The sequence below is a fragment of the Hippocampus comes genome, unplaced genomic scaffold (assembly GCF_001891065.2).
Source record: "Hippocampus comes isolate QL1 unplaced genomic scaffold, H_comes_QL1_v1.1 scaffold186, whole genome shotgun sequence".
NCBI lineage: Eukaryota > Metazoa > Chordata > Actinopteri > Syngnathiformes > Syngnathidae > Hippocampus > Hippocampus comes.
Window position 1 is genome coordinate 92,427 of NW_017806236.1, and position 11,507 is coordinate 103,933.

The 11,507-nt window shown below is 42.7% G+C and overlaps 2 protein-coding genes and 1 long non-coding RNA gene across 6 annotated transcripts in view; 1 reads left to right on the forward strand and 2 right to left on the reverse strand.

Annotated features, from left to right (window-relative positions):
- fads2 (fatty acid desaturase 2) overlaps positions 1-4,431 on the reverse strand; it is a 14,752-nt gene extending 10,321 nt beyond the window's left edge. The window contains exon 1 of one of the 4 annotated variants that reach the window (XM_019857159.1): positions 1,513-1,641. In XM_019857159.1, the coding sequence (XP_019712718.1) occupies positions 1,513-1,583 (71 nt within the window). In that variant the 5' untranslated portion in view covers positions 1,584-1,641. Of the gene's footprint in view, positions 1-845; positions 1,023-1,512; positions 1,642-4,230 lie in introns of those variants that run through there. The other 3 variants (XM_019857160.1, XM_019857162.1, XM_019857158.1) reach the window with 3 other exon arrangements.
- A 132-nt stretch (positions 4,432-4,563) lies between these two features.
- lrrc10b (leucine rich repeat containing 10B) lies at positions 4,564-6,267 on the forward strand. Its single transcript, XM_019857163.1, has one exon. It carries the CDS (start codon positions 4,965-4,967, stop codon positions 6,105-6,107), a length of 1,143 nt encoding a protein of 380 aa, XP_019712722.1. The 5' UTR covers positions 4,564-4,964; the 3' UTR covers positions 6,108-6,267.
- Positions 6,268-9,667: 3,400 nt separating this feature from the next.
- Positions 9,668-11,507, reverse strand: part of LOC109507543 (uncharacterized) — a 4,660-nt gene continuing 2,820 nt past the window's right edge. The window contains exons 2-3 of the long non-coding RNA XR_002166483.1: positions 10,824-10,871; positions 9,668-10,108 (exon numbers count right to left, since the gene is read on the reverse strand). This is a non-coding gene — a long non-coding RNA (uncharacterized LOC109507543). The remainder of the gene's footprint in view (positions 10,109-10,823; positions 10,872-11,507) is intronic.

An 11,507-nucleotide genomic window follows, 5' to 3' on the forward strand; every position in this document is an offset into this window, starting at 1 on the left:
ATATAAATTTCGAATGACATGCGTCTGTGTTTGGAACATGGCGGAGTTAGATAAAAGAGCTCCATGTGGGTCGTCATGTTACAAGCTTTTTGATTCATCGGGTCGCTGTCCCTCAGCTCAATGAACAAGCGAGTTGTCAGATGTGCGCTTCGCATTATTTGCGGCTCGGTACCATCAAGAAACGGTTTGCAGTCATCAAACACAACAAATGAACAATGTCAGTTCAAAGATCAGGATCAAATACAATGAAGCCCACCGACAGCCTACGCAAAACACAATGACTTTGTTCTTTGTTATAAAATAACATATATAAAATTCAACACTTTAGCTCGGGGTGTCAAACTCATTTTTGTTGGGGGCCACATTGTAGTTACGGTTTCCCTTGGAGGGCCATTATGAATTATGGGAATCCAAATAAATTGTTCAATCCCCTCCACATATTACATACACAGTGCACAACAAATTGATGAATAACTAGTTTTAAAATCAGAAGTCAACAATAATAACTGTTATTGTGGATTACATCTGACGATATGAAATTTTGGTTCCGACTTTAGCAAGCATCGTGGAACTTGACTTGCTTGATTTGCTTTCACGGGCCACATAAAATGATGTGGCGGGCCAGATCTGGCCCCCGGGCCTTGACTTTGACACCGGTGCTTTAGCTGGTTTCTTCATGCTGTATCTCATGTTTCAAGATCAAACATGACTTACGAAATCTTTCCAATTATTAAAATTCCCTACATCAAAACAAAATTCCCAACATCAAAACAGAGAACACAACAGTGTTTAGTTTGTGTGTTCAGTGTTTAGTTTGTCATTGAAAGTGATTCAAGAATCATAACCTACGTTCGGCCTCTTCAGGTTGCATTCCCCTGCTTCATGTCCGGAAGGCGGAAGCTCCTTTCTCCCTAAATCCAGCGAGCTGTTGTCCGTCCTTGAGATCTCGAAAGCCAATTTCTATATGACATCACTTTGAAAGAGGTTTGCCAACAAAGCTGGAAAGTAGGCTGTATACGTAATGACTACGTGGCCAAACCTCCAATCAAAGTCAACAAAGGCTCAACTGTTGGTTGATTTCAACGACTAAACTGATTTAGTTGTCTGTTCAGGTTTGGAAGAAGGAATTTGCAATTGTCGACTCAACCAAAAATCCAAATTGGGCATCATACCCCGCAGCATCGACGTAGCCTGAGAGTCCATCTTAGAAACCAGTTAAGATGTTAAAATTTGTCATGTCTTTGCCTCACCTGAGCATATTCAACATGGCAAGTTGATGACATCGTAGTGGTTCACATAGCTGAAAAGTGTGCAGGGTGCAGTTAACACTCGGTGAAAGTGTGAATGGTTGTCTGCATCCAGCTCGTTTTTTTGGGCACCAGGGTGTAGTCTGCCTTTTCCCCAGAGTCAGTTGGCACAAGCTACAGTTTACTGTCACCCCGAACATGACGATACGACAAGGAATACAAAATGCATGGCATGGCATGACGTCATTTGTTCATTTGCATTCACCTCTTCGAGTTAACATTCAATGACCTCTTCAGCTGTCTTGTCGGTCTGCCGCTCAAAGAGGGTCGAGTCATTTCGGGGTCGTTTTCAATCTAGAGCAGAAATGTGCAAATCAGCAAATCAGCATATCAGACAGGATTATCCTCAAACAGCCAGAGGCACCCCCTCGGCGGCCCGCCTCCTCGCCGCATTGGACCGCTTCAAAGACTGAGGTGTTGAACATCTGACCCGAGCGGCTTTGCCAGGCTTTTTTTCACAGTCGTAACCCATTTTACACCGTGGGCTGGTCTGGAAAGATGCTGTCAATTTTATATAGATGTACCTCATACTGCAAAAGTCCCGGTCACCCTGGACTTTCTTGTTTGAACAACCTTTTGGACAAATGTCATTTTGACTTGTTCCTGTCAGAGTTTTTCTCGGACAAAGTTAAAGAAATGACGCAGCACACAGGGAAAATTGTCTTCAATATCGGCGGGAGATACTGCATTGGACCACTTCAAAGACTGAGGTGTTGAACATCTCTTCCTACTCAGGACAGAAAGAGACTTGAGCGACAGGTCAGGAGGGCCAGTTCTGTCCTGGGCTGCTCCCTGGACACTCTGGAGGAGGTGGGCAACAGGAGGATGCTCGCTAAACTAAAAGTTATGATGGACAGTCCCTCCCACCCCTTCCAGCCCGCCCTGACAGCAATGGGTAGCTCCTTCAGCCAGAGACTGTTCCACCCGCGCTGCAAGAAGGAGAGATACCGCCGCTCATTCCTACCGACTGCTGTCAGGATGCTGAATAAACATACATGAAAAGCTGTAACCATTGTAAATAGCACAGCCACCTTACACTGTGTTTTCTATGCTGTTGCTAATTTACTATATTTATTCTACAAATATATTAGTAATGCTTTATTTGATATTGCACTTACATTGAACAGTTTTTTTTCCCTAGAGCCATTACTGCATGCAATAAATAACCACAGAAAATAATAACAGCTACTGCATTTTAAACCTAAACTCACTTACCTCACTTGTGCAATAATGAGCAATATCTGAGCCATTTCATTTCATGTGCAATATGTGTCCTGTGTGCAATATAAGCCTCAGTCCACACTACCACTCCTGCTGCTGTTGTTGTGTGTTGTTGAGTTTTGTATTTATTAAACCATTATTTTATTTTTATTCGATTTTATTTTTTTTAAAATGCACTAAGGAGTGGCACCCATATTTCGTTGCATGCAATAGAATGACAATAAAGGCGATTCTGATTCTGAACTGTGTACAATTCTTTTCTGAAACATTTATTTTGTGCAATGAAACACTTTATCCCCCCCCCCCCCCCAATTTTTGCAAATTTGCCCAGTGTGGGACAAATAAAGGTTATCTTATGTTAAAATAAATAAATAGAATAGAAAGACAAGCAATGCTTTAAAAAAAAAAAATTAGCTCATCTATTGTCTTTTGCAATATGTGTTAGTGGAATTTCATAAGTTCGCTTGCACTTGTAAATATACGTTTAACGTTCAATTGGGAGTGGCAATAAATAGCAAGGACGCACCCTGCATTCAGTTGTTTATTTTTTGCGATTTGTTGTGAAGTTAGCTGCCATCATTTTGTGAACATAACTACACTTTTTTGTTTGGACTGAAGAGAAACAAAGTCACTTGTAAATTGAGGTAAGGCTACGTGTCACGCCGGGTTACGACTATACAACATTAGCATAGCGTGATAAACTTAAGAGTGTGTTCCGACTCACACACACATTCTGCATCCTGCATACTGCGAAAATAGTTATGTACGCTCATTAAGACATCACGAAAACAACAAATTTAATGTGGGTCAAGGACTGCTGCGCTGTCCTGTATTTGTGTGCCTGTTTTGCGTCTTAGCTAAATGTTACACAGACGTTGTCGTCACGGCTTTTTTTAACTGGTCAATAAAAAGCCGTGAGACAAAACAGTGGCCATCTTCGGACGTCATCTTTTACTTCTCTAACTGTAGAAATACGATTGGAGATGCCATTAATCGGTTCCTACCCCACAAAAAAAAACACCACCAAAAAAATATATATATTTGTGATGTTTTGAATCTCAAGAACATGAAGTAATATTTATTTTTTGCAGAGGATAAAGAAGATGTCTGTGAATATTGTTGTATTGTCTGCTGACATGGGTTTCAGGAACGTTTGTGTTCAAATGTCTGGTCCACATTGCGTGTCAGCATTAAACCAGTCGAGTCGACCTTTGTAAGTTATGTATCTGTGTTGTGTTTGAACTTCAACGGGGAATGTCAATAAACAGCTTGAGGCAAGCACTTGACCAATTTTTTGAAAAATTGTTCCCCAGTTTGTTGTTAAGTTTGTCATCACAATTTAAAACCACTGTACTGGGTAGCGCGGAACACGCAGATTTGAAAATCAATTTTGTCATCTTGCATCATCCATATTCGCATGTCTGTATTGCATTTAGTTTGAATGTGCACTCATTGACCCCTTCATTTGGCACATGCTCTGGGGCCAATAAAAGATCTGTATCAGAAATTCTGCTTTCATAAAGAGAAATAGAAACAACTAATTACCACTAGCAATACCCAAACCTGCCAAACAAAATCACAACTTTAGTTTTACAAGTTAGCTTCTTGCAGGTTGTCAACTTTGACTTTGTTTTTAAATTCAAAAGTGAAGGCGAGAGAGTGAGACCAACTTTTGGAAAAGAGGTAACTCATACTCACGCACTCGACAATGTGATTTGATGCCCCAGCAGTTCTGGTTACAAAGTGAAGGAGAGGGAAGGAAGGAAAGTAGGGGGGGGAGAAAGAGTAGCAGTTGAATGTGAACCACATCACTGATGGCAACACGCGGACAACATCAGGACGAGGCTTTGCAGTGTTGCTGAAATGTGCAATTTACTTGCTCCGTTGTGGATCCGACCTTTGGATGGACTTCAACCAGCAGTTCTAATGGGGAGTAGCTGCAGTAACCTCGTTTAAGTCTTTTTCTTTGACGCCGGCCGGGTCACCGAGCTGAGCACTCAGTGGGCTCATTCGCCAGCGCGCAGCCCGAAGCTGGAAAGTTGGCGAGAGTGGAATGTGCTCAGGTGATGCTTTTGAACCTGTCTGAAGAGGAAGTGTGGATCATGTGATTTAAAAGGTGTCAAAGGCGACAGAAAAAGAGAAGGGTAAGACTGGCCAAGAGTCAACTCAAAATTGAGATTTATATATTACAACTTGACTACCTGCACTTCTACTACTACTACTACTATTCTTCCTACTATTTCTATTTTTATTACTCCGCATTGTGCAAGCTGAAGGCACAAAGAGATGCCTAACCGAGTGTGGGACGGCGACAGTTAATTGGCCAGAGGCGTGATGTTTTTTTGCAAGCTCAAAACAAAAGCAGCGACTAAGTTTGTCTGTCATCACATCACATGACACTGTTGTGACTCAAGCACAGAGTCGGGAGGCCACAGAATGGGCAACTCCTCCGGGAAGGGCGAGGGAGACGAGGAGGAGGACGAAGAAGAGGAGGAGAAAGACGGTGAAGAGGTGGTAATAGTGCGGAAGAAGAAGAAAAAAGAGGAGGAAGTCGAGGAAGAGCTTCCACTGGGGGTGGATGAGTTGCTGGAGAGTGGAGATCCAGTGTTGGACCTGAGTTACCGTAAATTTAAGCGCTTACCTGCTCGTGTTTGCGCACTGATGCATGTGGAGAAGCTCTACGTTTGTGGAAATAGCCTGCGCGCTCTTCCCGACAGCATCACCCAGCTGCAAGGTCTGCGGATTCTCGCCTTGGACTTCAACAAGATGGAGGATGTTCCTCTCGCCATCTGCCAGCTGGCAAACCTCAGCCGCCTCTACCTGGGCAGCAACCGCCTGATGACGCTCCCTCCCGAGGTGAAAAATCTGCAGAGTCTCCGCTGCCTGTGGCTGGAGAGCAACTACTTCCAGTGGTTTCCCAAAGAGCTGTACGAACTTCCCAATCTCAAATCCCTGCAGATCGGTGACAACCGTCTCAAGACCTTGCCTCCTGACCTGTGCCGCATGGAGACTTTGAGGGGGCTGTGGCTCTATGGGAATCGCTTCCAGACCTTCCCTAAAGTCCTCCTAAGCATGGAGGGCTTGGAGATCCTGGACCTGGACCGCAACAAGATATCCGAGTTCCCCAGCCTGAAGCGCCTCCGATCCCTTCGCCTTTTCTCCTATGACCACAACCCGGTCAAGGAGCCTCCTAAAGTGGGTGAAGAGGTATTAGTGGTCGGGGAGGGCGCTGCAGAGTTCTTGGAGGAGCGTGAGACCAGGAAGGACCGGAGGCGCAAGGAGGCAGAGGAGGAAGAGGAGGCTGCTCTGGCGGGAGAGGAGCCCATCATTCACGGCATTTTGAAGAATAGCAGCTCCAAACGAGCCGCCCTTGAGGAGGACGAAGCGGAGACCGGGTCTCCGGTCCTGGAGTACGACGGCGGCGAGCTGGAGTATGACGAGGAGGCCTTTGAGTATGAGACGGAAGAGCTGATCTACGAGGCTGAGGGCTTGGAGTATGAGGGAGAGGAGCTGGAGTATGATAGGGCTTACGTAGATTATGAGTATGAGGAGGACATGGAGACGAAGGCGGAGACCTGAACTTAAACCTCCATCCAGACTGAGGGAATCTGCGAGCAGGTGGACAGCAAGGTTGCTTTGTTTGACATTCTCCCGAGCTGTGAATATAAAAGAATGAGTTTCATCTCAGGCTACTGTGAAGCAGAGCAGAACTGTGTGTGTGTGTGTGTGTGTGTGTGTGTGTGTGTGTGTGTGTGTGTGTGTGTGTGTGTGTGTGTGTGATATTATTAAACTGTCACCCACCTGAGGAAGTCACTGTCAATCATTTCTAATAGAGGAAGCCCACCAGTTGTTCTCAGCTGCAAACAAAGAGAAAATGGCATCACTGTAACTTTTGTAAAATGCCTTGTTACTCAGGTTGATAATATATTGAATGATCAAATGATTAGTAATCGCGCAAAAAGTAATCCGCTTGTGTGAAATGGAGTTTTCAGTATTCGCGCCCTGGTTTGGAAATGTAGTCAAATACTATTTGATACTTGTAAACCGCAGCTTTCACACCTCAAACACTAAACCATAGAAAAAGGGACACCCGAAATACCCTGAAATCCAAAAATACTGTCAACTTCGTGGGCTCGGCAACTATTCTTTATCCTCTGCAAAACAAACAAACAAAACAAAACAACAAAGATAACATTTGTGGGGAGCCTGGAATGAATTAACAGCATTTCTATTCATTTCAATGGGGAAAGATTATTTGAGATACATGTGTTGGGTATCTCAAGCCACTACTGTATTCACTCCAAACACTGTCTTGGTTCCTCTGACTATGCCAGCAATATTGTATACAGTATGTGACAGGAAGAACAATTAAATGCTTGCCAGCTCGATGGAAGAAGATACAATGAACCTATGAATCCACTTGTTGCCATTCATACAAAAAAAAAAAAAATTAAAAAATAAAAATAAAAAGCTTACTCTGAAGGTGGTGGTGTGCCGTGGGATTTTTCTAATGTAAAATATATGCCTTGGCTCAATAAAAGTTGGGAAATGTCGACCGCGTCCCTCATTCTAACATTGCAGAATTTACACTGATTGTGGTTGGGGCGTCTGTTTAATGTACCTAACGGCGCACCTCAAGGTGACCATGTAAAAGTGTTTATTGGATTTAGAGCTACAAAATATTTATGACGAACTAGAAACACGAGCCCCTTCCCGGTGTCTGCGTTGTGTAAGCACTGCCGTGAGGTCCAACGATGATGGTTGCGCGTGGCCACACCATAAAAGGCAAGTCCACACGGAGGCCGGCTTCAAACGGGAAGCAACAAGTAGCCCGTTCTAAATTTTCCTCACTCGCTGCACCTCCTTGTAGGTCACGGCTTGCGCTCCATCATCAACTTTGTATACTTCTTTTTCTTCCCACCTGTCCACACCTCCTCCACCTGTGTCTCTGAACGTGAACATGTCCTCCTCTCATCCCCGCAGTCATTATTCATGGAGGGCTCGAAGCGTAACGCAATCCTCGCATCTCCCCTCCCCCTCGTTGAAAGAGTGAAATATTCATCCGAGCGCTGAAATATTCATGCTGCCGCGTACTCTCATGTGTCTGTCTCTGCTGCTGGTGTTACTCGGCACGCTCAATCTGATGATTGCCTTAGTGGAATATTGATCATCCGAGGAACACAACATTCACACATCAAGGCGAATGCATTAAAAACCAAGTTGCAACCAAATTTATTTTTCATTGTCACCATCCATCCGTTCCCCATAGTGCTTGTCCTCATTGGAGTCTGGTGTGAGCTGGAGCACCTGATTTAGCTTGAAAGGCGTGCTACATCATAGACCGCCATGGCACCATGGTCTGGTCAAGTGTGGCAGCTTTAGAGTGCCTCGTAGTCAGCTCTGAGTGCATGCACATTATGGAGAGAAAACAAAACAGCATGGAAGGGGAGAACATTTTAAAAAAGACAAATCTGACTTGATTGTCGGTGTATTGACTGGTGATTCGGGCTGGCGCGCCTGCTTTAGAGTGCCTCATTGTCGCCCCATGACGACCTAGTGGGGTATATTCCAGTCAACAGAGGCTCATATATTTTTGCAGCTCAAACGTACAATACAATACAACAAGGTCATTCAAATTGTTTCATTGACAACTTGTTTTTTTTTTTACTGTTGCAAAACATATTCCAGTCTCCACATGAATTCTCTGCAGGGACTCATTGCAACATCAAGATAGTCATTTGTTTTGACAGAGCAAGTCTGCATTTGACTTTTGTATGCATGATGTAAACCCTGTGCATTATTGGACCCCCGGTATTCTACTGCGACGCCACATGGTGCTGATGACAACACAAACGGCTTCAGTCCGGGTTCAACGCTGGGTGGTGGAAAGGCTGACACGCCACAGACGTCTGCGGGAATCTGTGTCGCACTCTCTCGCAATGTTTTGATCTTTTGTTGACTCTCCCTTCATCCTATGTAGGTCAGTGAATAGCAGCAAAGTGGCTCTCTCAATTTCCACTGCCAAGACTCTCAACATAGACGTGCAAATTCACCACCATGATGTGGACAATCTACTGACACATTCTGCTTCATGGACTTGAATGGAAAGAGGTCTCAAGAGAGAGTAGGCTTTTGTCAAAGCCGGAGTTAGAATAGTTTTGGATATTCTATTGTCGTTTTTATTTCATTATGACTTTTGTTTTTTTTTTTTAATTCGGTTCGTTTTAATTAAATGTTTAGAGCAGGTTTGTTTGTCTATATTACTTTTGATTTTGTTTTTGTTTTGAAAATGGTTACCTTACATGAGTTTTTATTAGCTTTAGTATCAGTTTTAGTTTTTTCTTTTAATATATGGCGTATTTGTCGAGTGCAATAAATATATTTCTATAATTTCAAACAATTGTTTTACCTTCCTTCCTTTGTAAGGATGTACAGTTTTGCCAACATAAATAACATTTGAATGAACTCTGAAAGCTCACGTACAAGTCCGTACATTTTTCTCGAGAATGTCTTGATCATTTTAAGTTTTCATTGTACAAAGTATGTTGCTGAGGTTCAAGACATCCAATGCTAGACATAGCAAAGCAGCCCCAAAACATAGCAAGACTCCTCCTTGTTTCACAGTAAGCACAGCTGTCTTTTCATGTGCTTCATTTTTTCATTCGTAAACATAGAGCTGCTGTGACTGGCCGAAAAGCTCAATTTTTTTTTCTGTCCGAAGAATATTTCTTCAGAGCCTTTGTAGTGTGTCAATGTGCATTTTCGTGAATTATAATTTCTCTTTTACTTTGTATGATTAGTTGAGGGTTTATTTTGGCCCTCTATGGTTCAGTCACTTTTGCCTGAAATGAACAAAGTACAGAATAGTGTGTTCGGATACTGATGTACCTTGACCTTGGACTTCACCTCTAATCTCTTTGAAAGTTGTGGTCTCTCTGGTTACCAGTCACATTGTCTATTTTGTTTTTCAATTTTCCTCTCATGGTCACTTCCAGGGATGTTAGCAGTTCTGAAGACCTTGAACTTTGACTTTTCCGCAACCGTTCTCAAAAAAACATCAAGTTGGCTTTATAGCTTCTACTACCTTCAACATGCTTGTGTAATTTTTTTTTCTTCTCTCTCTTTCGCTTTCTGTGGTCTATATGCAGTAGCACCTTCCCAACGGCACAGTGGCTACTTTTCAAGATTTTTGAAATAAACAAATTGCATAAATGGGAATGTACTACCTGCCTGCAGCAAAGAGTACCACATATTATTCAAAATGAATATTGCGGTTGTAGTTTCCAGTGTAGAATTTCCCAAGCGATCGCTTGCATTAATAATAGTTGCCGAACCACCTGCATATCCACTCCTGCACTGCTCCATATCATCAGTGTAAAATCCCTCCCTTCTTCACCCTGCTAGTTCTCCGCATCATCACATTCTCTCACCAGAAGAAGAAGATCACGAGAGTTGTTGGTGGTCAGTCACAGCCTCTCAGTCATCACGACTGTCTGCTCCTGTTCAGCCATGTGAGACCATACAGTAATGGAAACGTCATTGGATACACTGATGGATGACACAATCCATTTTGGCCGGCACTGTAAGCACAAATAAAAGAGGCAAACATTGTCTGGACGGCTTTCTTTGAGATTTAATGGAATCCAACTGAAATGGGAGTTGTCAGAAATGGGATTTGTGGGGGCTAGTGATGAGAATCTTTATTAAATGAGTGCAGAAGAGCTTTCGAAAACAGTTGCCATGAATTGCATTTTTTTTTCTTACAACGAAGTAACCAAATACAGATACTGTACATCCCTAAAGAGCGCTATTTCATTCATGCATGATGTAAAACATAACACAAAAACACAAATGCACAGCAGCTCTGCACAAAAATAAGCAAATGAATTTTCGATGCTAAAGAACACATCTGAACCTAAGGTGCCATTTTAAAGCATGTCTGGATTTTCGCCACATTTCATACACCTCCAAGAACCAAATGAATAGCCCAATATCTTATCAGTGATGGAACATTGTGATTTCCTAGGAATGGAAAATATAAGCACTTGGCAAGATTTATTGATTTATATCCGTCCTCTGTTGTTGACAAATGTGACAAAAATGTTGACATGGCCAGGGACTTTTACATACACTACCAGTCTAAGATTTGGATACACTTTTCAGTGATATTAAATGAAAAAATGTGATGGCATACCCGAATATAAAAAATATTAATTTAAGATTAAGTAATTCTTGCTACAGTTTGGTTTTCTTTCCTGCTATTATCTTCATAATCATATTTATTAATGATCTTACCTTCAATTCATCGTTCCGCCACTGGATGGCAGTATGACGCCAAACAGCCTAAGGACGATAAAAGGGAGGTTATGTAAAAATGATGGATGGTTTGAAATTTGCATTGACGTGTGGATTAAAAACGTCCAGCAGAGGCAGGATGATGATTTGAAGAAAATGTCCGCACTCGCCATCTGTATACGATGCATCTACATGTACATCACATTGTAATCTCAGACACCCTCTGGTAGGACATTTAGCGAGGAAAAACAACTGAACAGCCTGAGCTGAATATCTGTGTTATTTTTTTTTTTAGACAGTCTAATTCTAATTCGTTTTCCCCTTCAAATTAACTCAGCCAAGTAAAACAGCCATCAAACAGTGAGATGTTAAATCTTTTATCGTTCACACTGCGCTTTTTGTGCCTGCGATCCAACATGAACACTTCAAACAACACAGCATGATAACTTCGGTGTGTGTTCACCACACAAAATGGGCTCCACGCACGACGCGACAGCTTGCTCAGCCTTTGGAGTAGTGCATCAATAAATGTGACACTGATAATCACACTGTTTTGCACATCTCTATTTTAATTGTCACTCGTTTCATCTCTCTCACTCTCTCTCCTCTCTTTATTTTTCTTCCTGGTCTCATGCTGCATCCTCACCTCTCCCATCTGTGCACAAGCTTCCATATTCCCTCAGC

Coding starts and splice junctions, on each gene's coding strand:
- lrrc10b (XM_019857163.1), top strand. CDS start 4,965: ATGGGCAACTCCTCCGGGAAGGGCGAGGGAGACGAGGAGGAGGACGAA.